General features: G+C 38.2%; 1 protein-coding gene and 1 non-coding gene across 4 annotated transcripts in view; both read right to left on the bottom strand.

Annotated features, from left to right (window-relative positions):
- RC3H2 (ring finger and CCCH-type domains 2) overlaps positions 1-20,117 on the bottom strand; it is a 61,905-nt gene that overhangs the window by 24,097 nt on the left and 17,691 nt on the right. For all 3 annotated transcript variants that reach the window (XM_067743389.1, XM_067743388.1, XM_067743390.1), the window contains exons 5-10: positions 17,713-17,888; positions 11,172-11,372; positions 10,573-10,705; positions 10,342-10,460; positions 8,954-9,066; positions 1,845-2,153 (exon numbers count right to left, since the gene is read on the bottom strand). In XM_067743389.1, coding sequence (XP_067599490.1) covers positions 1,845-2,153; positions 8,954-9,066; positions 10,342-10,460; positions 10,573-10,705; positions 11,172-11,372; positions 17,713-17,888 — 1,051 coding nt within the window. The remainder of the gene's footprint in view (positions 1-1,844; positions 2,154-8,953; positions 9,067-10,341; positions 10,461-10,572; positions 10,706-11,171; positions 11,373-17,712; positions 17,889-20,117) is intronic.
- LOC137228458 (small nucleolar RNA SNORD90) lies at positions 10,795-10,905 on the bottom strand. The gene has a single exon (XR_010945250.1). It is a non-coding gene; the product is annotated as a small nucleolar RNA SNORD90 (small nucleolar RNA).

Genomic DNA, 20,117 nt, shown 5'->3' with positions numbered 1-20,117 from the left:
TTGTATCTAGCTTCTTTCACTTAATATAATGTTTTCAAGGTTCATCCATATTGTAGTATGTACTAGTACCTTATTCTTTAATGGCTGAGTAACATTTCACCATATGAATATAAAATGGTTTTACAACTTTACCTTGCCAAAACCCTTCAAAAGCTCATTTTCTAAATATATTTAACACAAGACCTCCATAATCTGGTGCCAACCTACCTATCTAAATCTTACCATATTTCACCCAGCAATATAAAATTTTCCTATCCTTTAATCCAACCCCAATATTGCTTCATTTATGTAAATGCTGTCTCCCCAACTATGTCTTCATAAGTTTCTTAAATGCACAGATATCTTTTACATCTCATGTATTTTCTTTTTTCTTTTTATTTATTTTTAAAATTTTCTTTATTTTTTTGGGCTGTGTTAGGTCTCAGTTGCAGCACTCTCATGTATTTTCAAGAGTGCCAAAATCAGAGCTCAGTATTAGTGTGTAAATAACATTTGCTAAATTAGACAATGTTCTCTGATTTATCTCTTCGAAGATCTCTCTGAGGGAAGATTATAAGGATCCTCTGATAAACAAATTTCCCTATCACATGCTAATTGCAGAAATAAAGAATATAAATGTCTACCTATCCATTTATTATTTGAAATCCCTAGCAATTTACTGTGTGCCTAGCATAACGCTTTTTCCCCAAAAGGTATATAATAGACACTGACAGACTATTTATGGGCAACAATCTAAACATGCTTTAGCTCAGATTTTAAGAGGCTTAAAAGAATACAAAAGCCTGAGATATCAGAGGTGGAAGTAACTTTTCAGATAATCGGGAAGTTTTAAAACATTTTTCTTTTTTTTTTTTTTAAACCTATTGATGAATAAAGCCAAACTCTTTTTTGGGGGGGGCCTCTCACTGTTGCGGCCTCTCCCGTTGCGGCCTCTCCCGTTGCAGAGCACAGGCTCTGGACGCACAGGCTCAGTGGCCATGGCTCATGGGCCCAGCCGCTCCACACCATGTGGGATCTTCCCAGACCGGGGCACGAACCCGTGTCCGCTGCATTGGCAGGCGGACTCTCAACCACTGCGCCACCAGGGAAGCCCAAAACTTTTTTCTTAAAGTACCAAAACCTTTCCGCCAAATTAAATCTTATGCTGAAACCCCAAAACAACAATAATGGTAATAATAATAATGGTAGTTATAATAACAGCCGCAGATACTTAGTGAGTGCTATGTGGCAGGCACTATTCAAAGCACATTGCAGTATTAACTCATTTAATCCTCACAACCAACATATGAAGCAGGTAGTATTATTATACCAATTTTATGGATAAGTAAACTGAGGAAAACAGATTAAGTAACCGGCCTAAGATCAAACAGCTGGGAAACACTGAGCCAGAATTTGAACCCAGAGTTTGGCTTTAAAGATTTCCCTCTTAACAACTACACATCATTACAGAGCATAAAGTGGAACTGTTCTAATTGAAACGGGCTGGAGGCTCAAGCATCTCACCTGCTTAGGTTTCTACTTAGTTCCTTTTTGGCACCTCTATGGACTCAATCCTAAAGTTCAAGGAAATAAGGTGAGAAAAACTGAATTCTGGTCCAACCTCTTCAGTTTACAGTTGAAGAAAACAAAACCCAGAGTTGAAGTGAATTTCCAAGGTCACAGCTATTCAATTGCAGATCCAGGACTAGAACTCAACTTTTTTGGTATTTAGTGCTTTTTCTACTACATGAAACATTCTGCATAAAAATTCTGATTAACTGCTTTTCCTCAGGATAAATAAAAATACTCAGGTACTTATAAAAAGGCTAAATTACTCATGTTAAACATTTTTACCTAATACTTACTTTTCAGTTACAGACTCTGCAGAAGGCCCAGCAGCATTCTGACCATTAGTGCCAACCTTCCCCACTTTCTTCACAGTCTCCAGAGCTCTTAATGTACTGTCAGTACTACGAGGAATTAGCTGGGAAACACTGTTTTCTGCATTTGAAATTCCGTTTGTACTTGGAACAATTTTCCCCGTTGTTTCAGTACTTCCTATGACAGAAATGACATTTCCGGCTGTGGTTGTGACAGTGTTGTTTACACCAACTTTATTTAGAAGAGGAAACGTTCTTACAGTTGCATTGATCTTTTTGTTCCTTAATCGATACCTGTTTCAAAAACAATAAACATATCAGTAAATATTTCACTAAATCTTACCCTAAGTAAAAAAAAAAAGGGAGGGAGCAATAGGAAAAAAAGTTAAAAGGAAGAACAACTTTGAAAAACAGGTTTCTTCAGAAACTAACACACCATTGTAAAGCAATTATACTCCAATAAAGATGTTAAAAAAAAAAGTTTCTTCAGCTAAATATCAAATACAGTCTACATCAAACTCTGCTATGATAGCCATCACATGAAAATGTATCTGCCATATACAATATATATATGTACACACAATACTTATGTATGGAGACACATAATTAATGTAGCAAGAAAAGTACAAATGTATTCAAAAAACTATTTTGAGAGTGGGAAGAGATCTTCTTGAAAATTTTGTATAATTGGAATAGAAAGTACACTATATAAAAATGAAAGTAACCATACCAAATTTATTTGGGAATGTAGAATGAAAAGGTATGCAAGAGTTGAAAGAATTCTGTTGTTACCAAATTGTTAAGACATCATATAATTTTAAAGAGATTAAAAAAAAAACAAAACTCATTCTTAAACATTACACCAAAATATAGAAATTTAGTATTCTACTTTTCAGATTAGTTTATGACCAAAGTAAAAAGTATTTGGATTAAAGATATTTTCTGATATTAAATTCAGGGTTTTATTTATGGTGGTCAGATATAATACTCTAATATATGAAGCAACCTGATCTCTGATTCCATTTAAGAAAATTTATTTCCAGTCATACAACAAAAATTTCATTACAATGTAGTCCTAGTTAGTGTTCCCTCCAATATTTTAAAGTGGTGAACTATGTTATATGAATAGACAGACTACACACATATGGGTTCATAATTACATATACCTAAATTAATCTGATATTAATGTTATATATAACCAAACATATGGTAATTAGATATAAACAGTGTTAGTGATGAGCAATGCCTTCACAACAGTTTCCCTTTTAGTCCTCCAGTATCTATAAACAGCTTCATTATTCAATTCTCCCCATCTCATTCATACACACACACTGACAGAAGCAGCAAAGCTCAGTAAAGACAAGTATTCCCAGATCAGCCTGGCTAAAGGTGGAGTGATAGAACATGAAGTTCAAAAAAACCATAGGTTATGGCCAGCTTATATATGTCATCTTATAGATCTGAGGAACCAATGATTACTTCTTGAAGAATGAGGGTTATGAGCAGACCTATATTTTAGAAAGGCAGTTTGGTGGCATGGAGGGGCCAGTGCTTTCCTCAACAAGTTACTCTGAAACCTGCTCTTCATCTTCATTCTTCACTTCAAAGGTTCTTGCACAAAATGCCCAGCTGCTCCTTGCTTTCCATTCTCAAAGGATAAATGTCAAATTTCCTTAAGATTGCTTGGGCAGGCAAAAAATAAAGTTTTAATTGTGAGTCTCTTAAAAGAGAGGAGTAAGGTAAAGTAAGGGACAAACAGGGATACATACTGGACTCCTGGCATCTAGGCAGCTAAAGACTTAGGCTTGGAATCTGGACCTCACAGTTGAAAAAAGCCAATTACCTCCTATTCTTTTTTTTTTTGCGGTACGCGGGCCTCTCACCGCTGCGGCCTCCCCCATTGCGGAGCACAGGCTCCGGACGCGCAGGCTCAGCAGCCATGGCTCACGGGCCCAGCCGCTCCGCGGCACGCGGGATCCTCCTGGACCGGGGCACGAACCCACGTCCCCTGCATCGGCAGGTGGACTCTCAACCACTGCGCCACCAGGGAAGCCCCTCCTATTCTTTTAAAGTCATCCATGAGATCCCTCAAGTATTGGCTCCCTGCCTTACCCAGCTTAGAATCCATTATCTACCATTAATTCCTCCCTTATAAATACCTTGAATTCCCTTGGTCCAATTACCCTGTTGAACTCACCTGGTAAAACCCCAATCCAATCTGTTACTTATTCTCTTATTCTGTGTCTGCTCAAGTACGTGAATGTTGCTAGAGAAAAATCATGCAATCATGCTGACTAAACTGTCTTCAAAATCATGATCAAGTATTTAAAATGGCCAAGCACTACATTAATACACTTCTCTACTAAATTCACTTTCCCATCTCTAACATCCTCCTCCCTTCCATTCCCCAGAGCCCCGCCACAGCTGATGATACTGCCTCCCACTTCACAGAGAAAACAGATGACACCAGAGGAGAATTAATTATCTTTCCATCACCAATCCCGCCAACCTTCCTGCTTCTGTAACTACACACTCCACCTAAAATACGTGAAGAGTTCCTATTCCTAACTAAGGCCAATCTTTCCACTTGCACCCCAGGTCCCAAGCCCATTTGCCTTCTCAAAGATTTCACTCCTGTAATTATCTTTTCTTCTCTAGTGCATCATCACTTCATTCAGGTGTCTGCTTAAATGTCATATCCTCTGGGATCCCTTCCCAGACAATCTTATCTAAAATATCTCCCCTTTCCCAATCTCCTTCTCCTTACCTTGTTATTTTTCTTCGTAGTGCCAATCAGCACCAGATATTATGTTTTCTATTTATTTGGTTTACGTTGATCTTCTCTATTACAATGTAAGCCCCATGAGAGCAAGAATTCTGCGTTCCTTATTCATCTCTCTATCTTCAGCACAATGCTTGGTACATGTTAGGTGTTCCATAAATATCTGCCTCATGAATGTGGAGTAATCCTTAAACTTCACATGGCCAAGAGTACTGATTTTCTACCCCCAAGCATTTCCTATCTCCGTAAAAGATATTACTTAGTTATGCAGGCCCCAAACCTTGGAGTCATCCTTGATCTTCTCTTTTCTTTATACCCCACATTCGATCTATCAGTCCTATCAGCTCTACTTCCAAAATATATCACAAATCTGGCTACTTTTCATCATCTCAATTACTATAGTCCTAGGACCAAGCTACTAATCTCATGCCTGGACCACTGCAGCAGTTTAACTGGTCTACATCATGCAGACACTAGAGTGACATTTCTAAGACAAAATTAAAATCTCATTGTTCCATTTGAATAAAACCCTATAATGGCTTCCAAAATAAAATGCAAACTCCTTGCCAATGTCCACCAAGCCAATATGGTCTGGCCCTCACCTAATCTCTACAACATTATCTTTTGCCATTTTTCTCATTCTCCAGGCACACTCGTCTTCTTTCTAGTTCCTGAACATGCCAAGCTTGTTTCCACCTCAGACTTTCTTTACAGCATTTTATTAGTAACTGAAATTGTCCGTTTACATGTTTACTGTTCTTCTTTCCCCACTAGAAGTACCTCAAATAGTACCTAGCACTTAACAACCATTTTTAAAAATATTTCTTGAGCTGGTTGACCTCAGGCTTTTGATACTCTCCAGAATGCAGCAATTTTTGGGAATAGGATTCCAATACCCTAAATTCTAAAATATATTCACACAAATATTCTTAAGAGAGATTCTGGGCATTTGTTTGGTTAGAGATATGTATAGTAGAGAAAGCAGGCTGGGATAAAATTTATTTAAGTTAAACAAACATTTGCTGAATTCCTCCTGGTACATTATGGGAGCTAAGATAAAGGCTCCGCCCTCAAAAAGTCCAGAGCTGGGTAGCAACATGCATTTTTTTAACCAACGAGATAATGACATCTTCCACTTCCTTAATGCTTTGTATTACCCTGTTTTTCCTTCTTCTTCTTCTTCTTTTATTTAACAGCAACAGAGAGTGTGAAGCTGGTTGGAAATATGAACTATAGATTATTTGCTCTTTCAACATAAATATCCTGAGTTTACATGTCAAATACCTGTTAAGTGCAGAAAATATAAAGATGAATAACCCATAAAATAAACGAAGTCTAGTGAAAATACACACCAGTAAATAAATAATTGCAATACAGTGAGAGAACTGGTAGTTATAAAGTTACCAGGTATAGAGTACTATGGCAGCACAGTGAAGAAAGCAACTAACACTGCCTGGGAAGTCAGGGAAGTTTTCAGACAGAAGATGATATCTGAGTATAATCAGGAACAGGAGCTCTCCAAACAGAGAAGAGGAAAGCATATGATATAGTGAACAACATGTATAAGGGAAAGAAGAGTGAAAGAATTCATATAGTAGTAAACTGGATGTACGTTAAAAAAATAAAGAATGAAAAAGGTGGAATAAGGCTGGAAAGCAAGATTGGGCCCAGAACCAGGGATACACTGAGGAACCAATTAAGAATTTAAAGCAGAAGATGGACATGATTAAACCCGTATTTGTGAAAGAAAATCTTGGTTGAGACATAGGGAGATGCATGTAAAAAGCTACATAGCAGGACTTCCCTGGTGGCGCAGTGGTTAAGAATCCACCTGCCAACGCAGGGACATGGGTTCGAGCCCCGGTCCAGGAAGACCCCACATGCTGCAGAGCAACGAAGCCCATGAGCCACAACTACTGAAGCCCGTGCACCTAGAACCCATGCTCTGCAACGAGAAGCCACCACAATGAGAAGCACATGCACTGCAACAAAGAGTAGCTTCCGCTCGCCACAACTAGAGAAAGTCCGCGTGCAGCAGTGAAGACCCGACACAGCCAAAAATAAATATATAAATTAATCAATTAATTAAGTAAAAAAAAGCCACATAGCAGTAGAATAGACAAATTGGGTAAACACGTGAAACATTAAACATTGCACCTGGCACAAAATTTGACTGATTAATTTGGCTATTATTATTTTTACTGCTACCAATATAAGCTCAGGCAAGAAATAATAAAGTTCTGAAGTAGGAACTGGAGATGGAGAGCAGGAAGCCAATTTGAAGGTGTAAGAGGTAAAATGGATTTTCAGGTGGGCACCAGTTGTGAGTGGAGTATGAAATCACACAGTTTCTTCTCTTTTTTAAGTGCTCCCAAGCAAGGTCCCCTAAAAAGCTCTATTTTAACTAAAAAGCTCTACTTCAGGTATGGACAAGCTCAAAATATCTCGAGTCTAAAAAATCATCTTGATGTAAAACTCTGTATACATCATATAGAACTGCCTAGACTAGATGCAAACAGCACCCTTTTTTTCTTAAGACTCCTGCAGCCTCTCTGGGATCTTCCAGTCTGGGAGAAGCAGGGGGATAGTAAGAAGGGAAGCATGTTTCTGCTCTTCTTTTTAATGCACACACATTTATCTTCTATCACACTGCTGTTGCTGTAGAGCTCATTATGTGCAGGGCCCAGTGCTAGCCACTGAAAAGAGGAGACAATAATAAACAAGATGGATATATAGTCCATGGACCTTACACTTCAGTAAGGCAAACATTCAATAAATAGATCAGGGGTCAGCAAACTATCACCTATGGGTCAAAGTTGCTTGTTTTTGTAAATAAAGTTTAAAGCCATGCCCATTTTATGCATTGTCTATGGTGGCTTTTTTGCTACAGTGGCAGAGTAGAGTGGGTTGACTGAGATCAATGAATGGTTCACCAAGCTGAAAACATTCACTAACTGCATCTCTACAGAAAAGTTTGTCAACCCCCAAGACAGACTCCATAAGTTAATTATAATTTTGATAAGCAGGAAAAAGAGGAACCTGGTTTAGTATGAAATACTGGGGGGATGCCCCTGAAAAAGAAAGGATGAGCTAGGCACAGGGAAAGCTCCAAAGACAAGGCTAGAAGGAACCACATTATATAAAAGACTTCAGGTGGGAAGGAGCATGGCACTGACAGTCAGCATGGCTTGAGTATACAATAAAATTAGGGAGCGTTGTGAGATGAGATAAAAAAGGCAGGCACAAACTAGATGACGCAGAGTCTTGCGGGCCAGAGCAGATTTTATATGTTTAGCCACAGGAATGCCCAAGTCTCATTACCTGCAATGAGCCTTATGTGTAAAGTTCTCCCTATTTTGGGGGGAATAATGGGATTGGGGGTGGGCAACGATAGCTGTAAGATGACTAGTTAGGAGGCAACTATGGATCAAGAAAAGGGGATGACAGCTTAGACTATAAGGACAGAAAGAACAAGGAAGAGTCAAGAAATATATAGGAAGGTGAACTGACAGAACTTGGTGACTAAGACAAGCAGGTGAAAGCTGGCAAAGATGATTCCTATAACATGGCACGTATAACTGGCTGGACAGGGTACACTTAGGGATAGCAGATAGAAGATGTACACATGAGAAGATGTATAATAGGAGAAAATTAGCTCAAATCGGGTTTAAAATGTCTAAAAACAAGAGAGATGTCCATTAAGAGTTGATATAAAGACCAGTTATTCAGTAGAAAGGCTGGAATCAATTTTTGGTGAGATCTCAATGATGAATGTTTTGGTTAAAAAACAAAATAACAAAAACTTGGACAACACATATTACAGCTTATATCCATTTACTTTTATGTCTGGGGTAAATGGACATAGAAAAAGGGATTACCCATAGGACAAGAGAAAGGGAAAAGAAGACAGAAAAAAGAATGTTAAAAAGACCAAAAACCATAAAAAGAAAATGTATCTGCTTTACCATTTTACCTGGGACTCAGTTGTTACCTTCAATGGAACCTGAGCAAGTAAAAGTGAACATAAGAATACTTTCATTCTGCACAGGTGTTTAGCAGAAACATGGATTCCAGATATACAATGGTCTAAAATATGACAGCTGAATAAGGTTCTAAATCACTTATTATGTTAACCATGCTGCCAGAAGCAACAAGGTGTGGTTTCAAAAGAAAAGGTTATTTTTCAATCTAAAGACTTCCACAATGCAAACTTGATTGCATCTTTGAAACTCATCACAAACTTTAAGACTCTATATAACACTTTCATAATGACCAAAAATTAATCCCAAATAAAAGAGTTCTCCTAACTTACTTTTCAAGCTCTTCCTGAGAATGGGCAAAAGTACAATTTGTTCCTCGTGGACACCCTCCTTGCTGTCGCAAATCTCGGCACATGCTAGTCTTATATTTGCTGTTTGGCTGAGGCTACGAAAAGAAAATCAATGTTTGGAAAAGTGAAGATTCCAGTTGTCACTCACTCTTGGGACTCCAGAATTTTATTACACCTTTAATTCTTTTTCATGTTAGATAAGTAATTCTTGTGCTGACACAACTACCACTGCATTGTTTCCTGTTATGAGTTATGTGGCATAACCCTGAGCTGGCATTTTAGATATTCATTCTGAGGATTATCTGGAACTGGTTCAAATGTTATGTTACTTATTTGTCAGGCAACAAAATGCCCACGAAAATAAAAGATTTTCTCATCAATTCATTGCTGTCTCAAAATTATGATACCCAAATCAAGCAACCAATTTCAAAAAGCACTAAAAAAGCCAGAAGCTTTGTCCACTTAAATGTTCTCAGGAAAAGGGAGAATACAACTTACCCCAGAAGTTAAAAATTAAGAAATACTAATTTATTTGTCAATTTGAGAGTACACCTTTCTTCTAAGGCTTGGAGCTAAGTTCATACAAATAATGAGGCAAAATATAAAAACATCATCATAACTGCTATAATTTGCATCAAAATCTAAGATGTCATTGTTATTTCTATGACCTTAATAAATATAAAACATTCATCTTTCAGTTAAGATTTGAACATTATAACGTCTTCTAATAGAATAAGGACAGAAGAGTGGAAAGATCACTTTGGAGTAGATTTGATACCAGTTCTGTCACTTACTGCCACCATGACCTTACATATGTTATTTAACCTCTTTAAACTTCAGCTTGGGAACAGCAATTATCTTGCAGGTGGCTGTGATGATTAGAAATAATATATGTAAAATACTGAACATAGGGACTGGCTCATAGTGATTTAATAAATGGACGTTATTACTAGAATGAAGGATTTTACCTTAAATAACTCCTTCAAAGGACACTGAAAATACTTATTTATTTACTTCCACACATATACAAACATGAATTCATTGGTATGGCAGCAAAGGAGAAAAAAGTGACAATTTCCCCACATTAGAAGAAAATTAGACAAAATATTTGGAAGGAATCAGATCTATAGAGTTGGTCAAAAAAACCTGCAGTAAACTCATATTCAAGATATGCCTCCAACTGCTGCTGTACTATGAATTATTTATCAGGTGCACTAAAACTTGGGTTTCTCTCAAAAGAAGAGAGACAATAAAAACTTATGTGAGAGTGGAGTCACATAAGGAGTCCATTAACCAAACAGCTTGTTAAGATGTTCAGGATGCCCTGTTAAAAATTTAAGAGCAGTCAGAAGTGCAATAAATGTGCTTACCTGAGGTGTCTCATGGCCTTTTCTACTATAATTTTGTATGAAGTCCACAAGGCCATGAACCACTGTTTTAACAGCTACCATTGCATTTTCTAGCTGCTCCCAAGTTGGTGAAACAGCATCTGCATAGTCCACCAAGGGGATGGGATGACGAAAAGAATTTGTTAGCAGTAAGTCTCTTGTGTTATTTACCTCAAAGGTAGAAAAAGTATAAGCAATTATTTTGTCGCATACCTGGATTAGGGTCTATGTTTGCAAGAAGCTCTAAATGAGGCCTCAGTCTATTTAAGTTAGCTGGGTCACCTGTTCGTTGCAAAACAATTGTCAATTCCTGAACACTCTTTGCAAATGATTCTGGAGACTGCAGCTAACATAAAAAGAAAACAGAATGGTTTTTACTCTGGTTTTTATGACCTGTCTATATTCAAATGCTTTCATTTAGTCAACATACTGAATAGGTTTTCAAGTGTCTTCAGATTCCATAGTAGGAGTATCAATGATGAATTAAATTTTCACCTCAGAATCTGCCCTATGAAATTCATCATTAGACACTTAGAAAACTTATTTATTAGCTAACTGGTGTCAGAATATAGATAAATGACAGACTTGGTTAGCCAGGCTGCTTTTATGCTAACATCCTGTATTTGCTTCCCTGTTGCCCCCCTTAGTTTATTTTAAAAGTTAGAAAATAATAAAAAAGAAAGATATTTATAACAGTCTTATATGTAAAAACAGGACTCTCCAATTGGTTGTCTCTTTACTCCCTTCAAAAGATTCAAATACTCTCCAATGTAGCAGAATGATATAAAATCAGCATCTCTAATTTCACAAACCTTATCAATGATAGACTGCATGTGTGATTTATGCGCCAAGTCACCATACAGAAGTGAAGACCACTGCTCAGGTGAAATACGGAGTCCTGCTTCCATAGCAATATGAACAATTTGGGCATCATGTTCTCTGCGTAAAGCCTCATAACTCCGAAATTCCTCCTTTAGCTGCATCAGGGAAGAGTCTTCATCCCTTTTGGTAACCTAAAAAATAGAAAGGAGAGAAAAACCCATCAGAATTACTCTGCTCTTTCTCCTTCCCCAAACAACTTTTTCTTTTTTTTAGATGGAGATACCTATAGCCTATCAGATACTACATGGAGAAGGTACAAAGAAAATAATGTCCTCACCACAAATTCTTTTTGGAACAAAGCAGAACTTACAAAACCTAATACATAGTTCTGCCTTCCTTCAATGAGCTCAGCAGGTGGTAGGGAAGAAACTTGTAAATAGAAAGTTATAGTATAAGTGCTATTGTAAGACTCTATGGCAACATAAAGGAAAGGCAATTAAATCTGACAGGTGGGGGAGGGAAGGGTGAGTATCAGGGAAGGCTTCCCCCAACAGAAGGCTACATGAACTGAGTCCCGAAGAATGAACAGGAGTTCCCCAGGCAAAGAAGGGTGAGGAATAGAATTCTCAAAAGAGTAGCAAGTGGTAAACAGAAACATGAAAGAGCAGAGCACATGGAATTAAAGGCTAAGATGTAGGCTGGAGAAGAATCACAGAGGGCATTGTATACTATGGTGAGAAATTTGGGGACAAGCACAATTTGTTTTATTGCATTTAATTTATTGTGCTTCACCGATAGGTACTGTGTCTTTTACAAACTGAAGGTCTGTGGCAACTCTGTGTCAAGCAAATCTATTGGCGCCATTTTTCCAACAGCATTTACTCACTTCATGTTTCTGTGTTACATTTTGGTTAATTTTTGCAATATTTCAAACTTCATTATTATTACATTTGTTATGGTGATCTGTGATCAATGATATTTTATGTTACTATTGTTGTTTTGGGGCGCCATGAACCACATCCATAAAAGATGGTGAACTTAATTGATAAATGTGTGTTCTGACTGCTCTATCAACTGGTGTTCCCCTGCCTCTTTCCCTCTCCTCAGGTCTCCCTATTCCCTGAGACACAACAATATTGAAAGTAGGCCAGTTAACAGCTCCACAAAGGGCTTCAAGTGAAAGGAAGAGTCACATCTCTCACTTTAAATCAAAAGCTAGAAATGATTAAGCTTAGTGAGGAAGGCATGTTGAAAGCCAAGACAGGCTGAAACCTAGGCCTCTTGTGCCAAGAGCTTGCCAAGTGGTGAATGCAAAGGAGAAGTTCTTAAAGGAAATTAAAAGCACTACTCCAGTGAACACACAAATGATAAGAAAGCAAAAGAGCCTTATTGCTGATATGGAGAAAGTTTTATTGGTTTGGATAGAAGATCAAACCAGCCACAACATTCCCTTAAGCCAAAGCCTAATCCACAGCAAGGCCCTAACTCCCCTTAATTCTCTGAAGGCTGAGAGACGTGAGGAAACTGCAGAAGAAAAGTCTGAACCTAGCAGTGGTTGGTTCATGAGGTTTAAGGAAAGAAGCCGACTCTATAACATAAAATTACAAGATGAAGCAAGCCGGAAGTGCTAACGTAGAAACTGCAGGAGGTTATACAGAAGATCTAGCTAAGATAATTAATGAAAGAGGCTACACTAAAGCACAGATTTTTCAATGTAAATGAAACAGTCCTGTATTGGAAGAAGACGCTATCTAGGACTTTCATAGCTAGACAGGAGAAGTCAGTGCCTGTCTTCAGAGCTTCAAAGCTTCTCCTGTTGGGAGCTAATGCAGCTGGTGACATTAAATTGAAGCCAATCTTCATTTACCTTTCCAAAAATCCTAGCTAGGGCCCTTAAGAACTACGCTAAATCTACTCTGCCTGTACTCTAGAAATGGAACAACAAAGCCCAAATGACAGCACATCTGTTTACAATATGGTTTACTAGATATTTTAAGCCCACTGATCAGACCTACTGCTTAGAAAAAAAGATTCCTTTCAAAATATTACTGCTTGTTGACAATGCACCTGGTCACTCAAGCGCTCCAATAGAGATATACAATGAGATTAATGTTGTTTTCATGCCTGCTAACACAACATCCATTCTGCAGCCCATGGATCAAGGAGTAATTCTGACAAGTCTTATTAGTTAAGAGATACATTTTGTAAGGCTAGAGCTGCCATAGATAGTAATTCCTTTGATGGATCTGGGCAAAGAAAACTGAAAACCGGTTGGAAAGGATTCACCCATTCTAGATGCCACTAAGAACATTCGTGATTCACAGAAAGAGGTTAAAATATCAACATTAACAGGAGTTTGGAGGAAGTTGATTCCAGCCTTCATGGATGACTTTGAATGGTTCAAGACTTCAGTGGAGGAAGTGACTGCAGATGTGGTGGAAACAGCAAGAGAACGAGAACTGAAGTGGAGCCTAAATATGTGACTGAATTGCTGCAATCTCATGATAAACCTTTAATGGATGAGGAGTTGCTTCTTATGCATGAGCAAAGAAAATGGTTTCTTGAGATGGAATCTACTCCTGGTGAAGAAGCTGTGAAGCCTGTTGAAATGATAACAAAAGATTCAGAATATTACATAAATTTAGTTGATAAAGCAGCAGAGAGGTTTGAGAGGATTGACTCCAATTTTGAAAGAAGTTTTGCTGTGGGTAAAATGCTATCAAACAGCATTGCATGCTACAGAGAAATCATTTGTGAAAGGAAGAGTCAATCAGTGGGGCAAACTTCATTGTTGTCTTATTTTAAGAAATTGCCATTAACACCCCAACCTTCAACAACCACCACCCTGATCAGTCAGCAGCCATCAACACTGAGGCAAGACTCTCCACCAACAAAAAGACTATGACTTGCTGAAGGCTCAGATGATGGTTAGCATTTTTTAGCAATAAAGTATTTTTTAATTAAAGTACATACTTTTTTGGCATCATGATATTGCACACAATAGACTAGAGTGTAGTGTAAACATAACTTTTATATATACTGGGAAGCCAAAAAATTTATGACTCGCTTTATTGCTGTATTCGCTTTATTGCTATATTCGCCTTATTGCAGTGGTATGGAACAGAACCTGCAATATCTGAGGTATGACTATACTATCCTGTACGGAATGGGAAACCACTGAGGACTTTTAAGTAGAAGAGGGACATGATCGTTAGGCAAACATTAGTGCTATGGGTGATGATTAAGAAATTAAGAAATTTTCTGCCACCACAAAATTTATTAGGGTATTTTTATAGCTTTAATCTATACTTAAGTGATAAAAAACATAAATTCAAAAGGTAGAGTTTCACATGTCCTAGTAACTGTCTAATTATCTAAACATGCAGGTATGTGGCTAGATAATTTCCGCAATAAATGATACACACTTATTTCTGAACCATTAAAACTTGCTAATGGCCACAATGAAATTTGATACCTGGTTAGAATTCAGAATACCTAGGCAGAGTACAGGCTCTGAACCTTAGATTGAACAAATAGTTCAAACTATTCAAATTGATGATTTTCTCATCAGGAAATGAAAATCTCCCTAGACCACCTCACTGGTAGTCTTGATTGCTGTTGTTGGCACATGAGACAGCAGTAGTATGACCCCCAAGAACATGAAGGTGGGTAAATCAAGTTATCATCTGAGAGTTAACTTAATAGTATCAGTTCACAATTCTCTTTGAGAATATATAAATACATTATAAAAAAGTATGGGACACCCAAAATTCTAATCAACACAGCCTTACATAGAATTTAAGAAAGAGCAGAGCATAACTTAGAAATCACAAAATAACCTACTTAAAGAAACACCGAGGAGGGACTTCCTTGGTGGCACAGCGGGTAAGACTCCACGCTCCCAATGCAGGGGACCTGGGTTCGATCCCTGGTCAGGGAACTAGATCCCACATGCATACCACAACTAAGAGTTCTCATGCCGCAACTAAGGAGCCCACATGCTGCAACTAAGGAGCCCGCCTGATGCAACTAAGACCTGGTGCAACCAAATAAATAAATAAATATTAAAGAAAAAAAAAAAAAAAGAAACACTGAGGAAACAAAAGGAGGAATTTTTTTTTTTTTTGGCTGTATGCGGGCCTCTCACTGTTGCGGCCTCTCCCGCTGCAGAGCACAGGCTCCGGACGCGCAGGCTCAGCGGCCATGGCTCATGGGCCTAGCCGCTCCATGGCATGTGGGATCTTCCTGGACCGGGACACGAACCTGTGTCCACTGCATCAGCAGGCGGACTCTCAACCACTGTGCCACCAGGGAAGCCCAAAAGGAGGAATTATTAATCCAAAACAGAAAAAAGAAACCCAAAAAACCAGAGGATGGTAACATTCATCTAACCACCAAGGTACAGGGTGTCTCTTGGGCAGCATGAACATCTATCCACCTGAGTTGTAAGATGTATACAGGTGGCTAACAGAGCCTGGTCCTATTAAAGTTCTATAAACGTGCATCAAAATCACCTATGAAGCTTTGAAAACTACAATTTCAGGTAATCAGAATCCCTGGTTTCAAGGACCGCATAATTAACAAGTATATATGAATGCTCAAGTCTCACTGGTATAGTTTGGTATCAGATATACCAAATCAAAATATCGAGGGATGGGACCCACAAATGTATACTCTTCAAAACTCCAGAGGTGATTCTGATGTATCTTCAGTTTAGAATCACTGCATTAAACAAGAGAATCATTAACTCCCCTTGTTCTGATTCCATGCTAAGCAAGCAAAGGTTTGATACTCTTCTACAGGAAAATAGCTATGACATGAGAATTAAAGTCAGTTAAAAGTTGCACTTCTCTTGGGCTTCCCTGGTGGTGCAGTGGTTGAGAGTCCGCCTGCCGATGCAGGGGACACGGGTTCGTGCCCCAGTCTGGGAAGATCCCACATGCCGCGGAGCGGCTGGGCCCGTGAGCCATAGCCGCTGAGCCTGCGCGTCTGGAGCCTGTGCTCCGCAACAGGAGAGGCCACAGCAGTGAGAGGCCCGTGTACCGCAAAAAAAAAAAAAAGAAAAAAAAAAACTTATAAAATTGATAATATGTAGTATGTGACCTTGGTTGTGGTGATTCTGTTCCTGAGGAACCCCCAAAATTCAGGTCTCTAAGCCTATAATCAAGGAAAAGACCTTCAACAATGGTGAGTTTATTAGAGTAAATGCCCCTGGAGAGAGGCCTTTTGGCAACTGTCAGCATGATATCCTTTGATTCATGTAAACACTGCTTTTAACATTTTAAACTACAGGGCAGCAGTACAAGATGAAATGGGAGCATGAAACTGAAATCTTTCTAAACTTAGTGTTATTCAAATGTCAGATATTAGGAGCAGCTGTAGATGTATGACAATCATAAACCACAAATCTGTATGATACCACTGAGGAAAAGAAACAACATTAAGTCAACAATACACAGTGTGAGAACCAAGCCAGTCACTTCAGGATGATAACTGATTTCTGTAATTTGCCTGCTTAGCCAAAAACATTATGTTAGAGGAACCAGAGATTCATTTCAATTGTTGCCCTAAGAACACAATCAAGCACTGTAACTATCAGGCAGATAGTGTCCAACCCTCATTTGTGGAGATAAGTGAACTCATTTGAACATATTTCCATCATCAATTAACCTGTTATCTCAAACTAAGCAGAGTGCCAAGAAAACCTCCTTTCTGCCTGTACTGTTTTCACTCTTGGACTATAAAACCAGCAAAATAGCTTAAATAAGCTTTGGCTTCAAATTCAGATGTTTTACTTTATAGAAGTACTTTATAGATGTTTTGCTTTATAGAAGCCAATGGGTCTTTCTATTTCCAAGTCCTTGGGCCCTTCTCAAGTCCCCACCAGTAACCTATATTCTTGTAACATGCAGAAACGTCAAGGATTCAGCCTACTTTCCACATCTCTCAGTAACTGTCATCACCCATAAGCCTATATGACAATGAAACTACATTTCTAAATAACTTAGGGTTCATCCCTATCCTCTCTGCCAAAAACCCCACCATCTAAATGCAGAGTGGGTCAGTATCCTCAACTTTTCACTCTCTTGTCATCCATAAGACAACATACGGGCCATCTTCAGATTAAAGGCTTTAATCTAATCACCACAGAGAAAGAGATAAAAATAATTAATAGGTAAGTTAAAACATTACCTACTGTTATGAAGTTTCCAGTGTGCTTCCTGACTCCCTTTTTAGATGGTAAACATCAATGAAGTAGGCTTCTTTAGCTCACTTTTACTATTCCAAGAGCCAAGTTTACCAAAGTATTTTCCTCACAGTGTTACTGACACCTTCACGTATATGTTCTTACACCCACACATAGTAGTATCACACATATGCAGTATCACAGAGGCAATAAATGCAGAAAGCAAAGCTTCCTTTTAACTCTTGTAAGCATTCTGTATTTCTGGGGCCTCTAGACCAGGTAACACCCATTCCAGGTATCTCACACCCAGGCATGTAATGTTTAGATGGTTGCTTGCTACTTACCTTAAAACAAGAAGCTCGATACAGTAGTTGCACAACATGACCAATACTTGTTTTTGATGCCTGAGGAAATCTTGGTTCTAGTCTTTGCACAACAAAAAGTACCAGAACTTTCCTTGAGAGAGCAGAACCATCTTCTAATGCCAGCAACACCAGCTTCAAGGCCTCTTCTTGCATAGCTAGAAGTAAAGAACATGAGTTCATGATAAATGAGGAGACCTGCAGATCATGCCTGTCAGACTACTTTGGGTATTAGTTTACGGTGGTTCATTATCTGAAGCCTGTAAACACTCAGCAGAAAAACAGGCCATCACACGTGTGCAAATACAGTTTACTTAAAAAGAAATCAAGCAAAAGAAAACAAGCATCCTACTAAACAACCAAATAGAACACAAGTCAACAGAACTTAAACAAAATATATCTTCTGTAGGTATTTAGTAGTCAACTAGATAATGATAAAGTGAAAAAAAGCCCTCATTTTTAAAACTCACAGAGCTACTATGACAATTAAATAACATGTAGAGAACACATAGTAGTCTTAAGATAAATGGTAATTTTTTAATGCATGAGACTGTTGCTTTGCCTGTCAGAATTATTTTGTATATAATTTAAAAGTGATATTAGCCCCTGGATGCAATACCTAAAGAAGGCATCCATTTATGTTGTTTTCCAGCCAGGGAGGTAGAGTATAATCTGAATCTAATCATGAAGGAGCATGAGAAAAACCCAAATTAAGGAATATTCTGTAAAAATAACTGCCTGTCTTCTTCACGAATACCAACATTAGACAAAGAAAGGCTGAGGAATGGTACTATGTTAAAGAAGACTAAAAAGAGACATGACAAATAAATACAATACGTGATCTTAGACTCAATCATAAAATGAAAGAAAATAAATGCCATAAAAGGCATTTTTGGAATAACCAACAAAATTGGAGTATGAACTATAGACTGCAGCATTGTACAAATGTTAAGTTTTCTGAATTTGATGAATGTACTGTTTTTACGCAGGACACATACTTAAGTGCAAGGGGTAAAGGCGCATGAAATATGCAACCTACTCTCAATGGCTCAGAAGAGAGTGAATTATATAACAAATATAGCAAAATATTAAAAACTAGTGAATATGGATAAAGAGTATATAGGAATTCTCCGCATTATTCTTGCAACTTTTTGGTAAATTTGAAATTATTTATAATTAAAAAGTTAAAAATACATTGACTCTCAATGAAAACAATGGAACTGAAAGATCTAGAATCTAGATTAAAAATCAAACCCCTCTCTTCCCAAGTAAGACATCGAGGCCCAGAAAAGTTAAGTGACTAGGCCAAGTTTCACAACTAGTTAGCAACAAAATTATAATTAGAACCAAGGACTTTTTTACAAGTTGAGGTAAAATTTACGTCACTAAAATTAACCATTTTAAAGTATACAATTCAAAATGTTGTACAACCATCAACTCTATCTAGCTCTAAGACATTTTCATCACCTGAAAGGAACTATATAGCCGTTAATCAGTCACACCCCATACCCCTGACTGCACCCCCACCCCCACCCCCGTCTCTGGGAACCACTAGCTTGATGTCTGGTTCTATGGACTGACCTTTGTTGATGCTTCATATAAATGGAATCAGAATATTGTGACCTTCTGTCTGTCTTCTTTCACTTAAAATAACAATTTCAAAATTCATCCACATTGTAGCATGTATCGGTTTCTCAATCCTTTAAATGGCTGAATAATATTCTATTTATAAACATACCACATTTTGTTCATCCATTCATCAGGATTGATGGACATCCAGATTGCTTCTACCTTTTGACTATTGTGCATAATGCTGCTATAAGCATTCGAGTACAAGTATTAGTTTGAATACCTGTTTTCAGTTCCTTTGGGTATACACCTAGGAGTGGAACTGCTGGGTCATACGGTAATTCCACATTTAACTTTTTGAGGAACCGCCAAATTGTTTTTCCATGGAGCCTGCATCATTTTACATTCCCAAGTTCTCTAACATCCTTGCCAACACTTTTTATTTTCCACTTTTTAAATTATGGTCAACCTAGTGGGTATGGTATCTCATTGTGATTCCGATTTGCATTTCCTTAATGACCAATGACACTGAGCATCTTTTCATGTACTTCTTGGCCATCTATGTATCTTCTATGGAGAAATGTTTATTTAGGTTCTTGGCCCATTTTTTTTTTTTTTTTTTTTTTTTTTTTGTGGTACGCGGGCCTCTCACTGTTGTGGCCTCTCCTGTCGCGGAGCACACGCTCCAGACGCGCAGGCTCAGCGGCCATGGCTCACGGGCCCAGCTGCTCCGCAGCATGTGGGATCTTCCCGGACCGGGGCACGAACCCGTGTCCCCTGCATCAGCAGGCGGACTCTCAACCACTGCGCCACCAGGG

This window comes from Pseudorca crassidens, chromosome 7 (assembly GCF_039906515.1).
Source record: "Pseudorca crassidens isolate mPseCra1 chromosome 7, mPseCra1.hap1, whole genome shotgun sequence".
NCBI classification, from domain to species: Eukaryota; Metazoa; Chordata; class Mammalia; order Artiodactyla; family Delphinidae; genus Pseudorca; species Pseudorca crassidens.
Note: the sequence above shows the minus strand (reverse complement) of the source record. Positions and strands in the feature narration are given on the sequence as shown.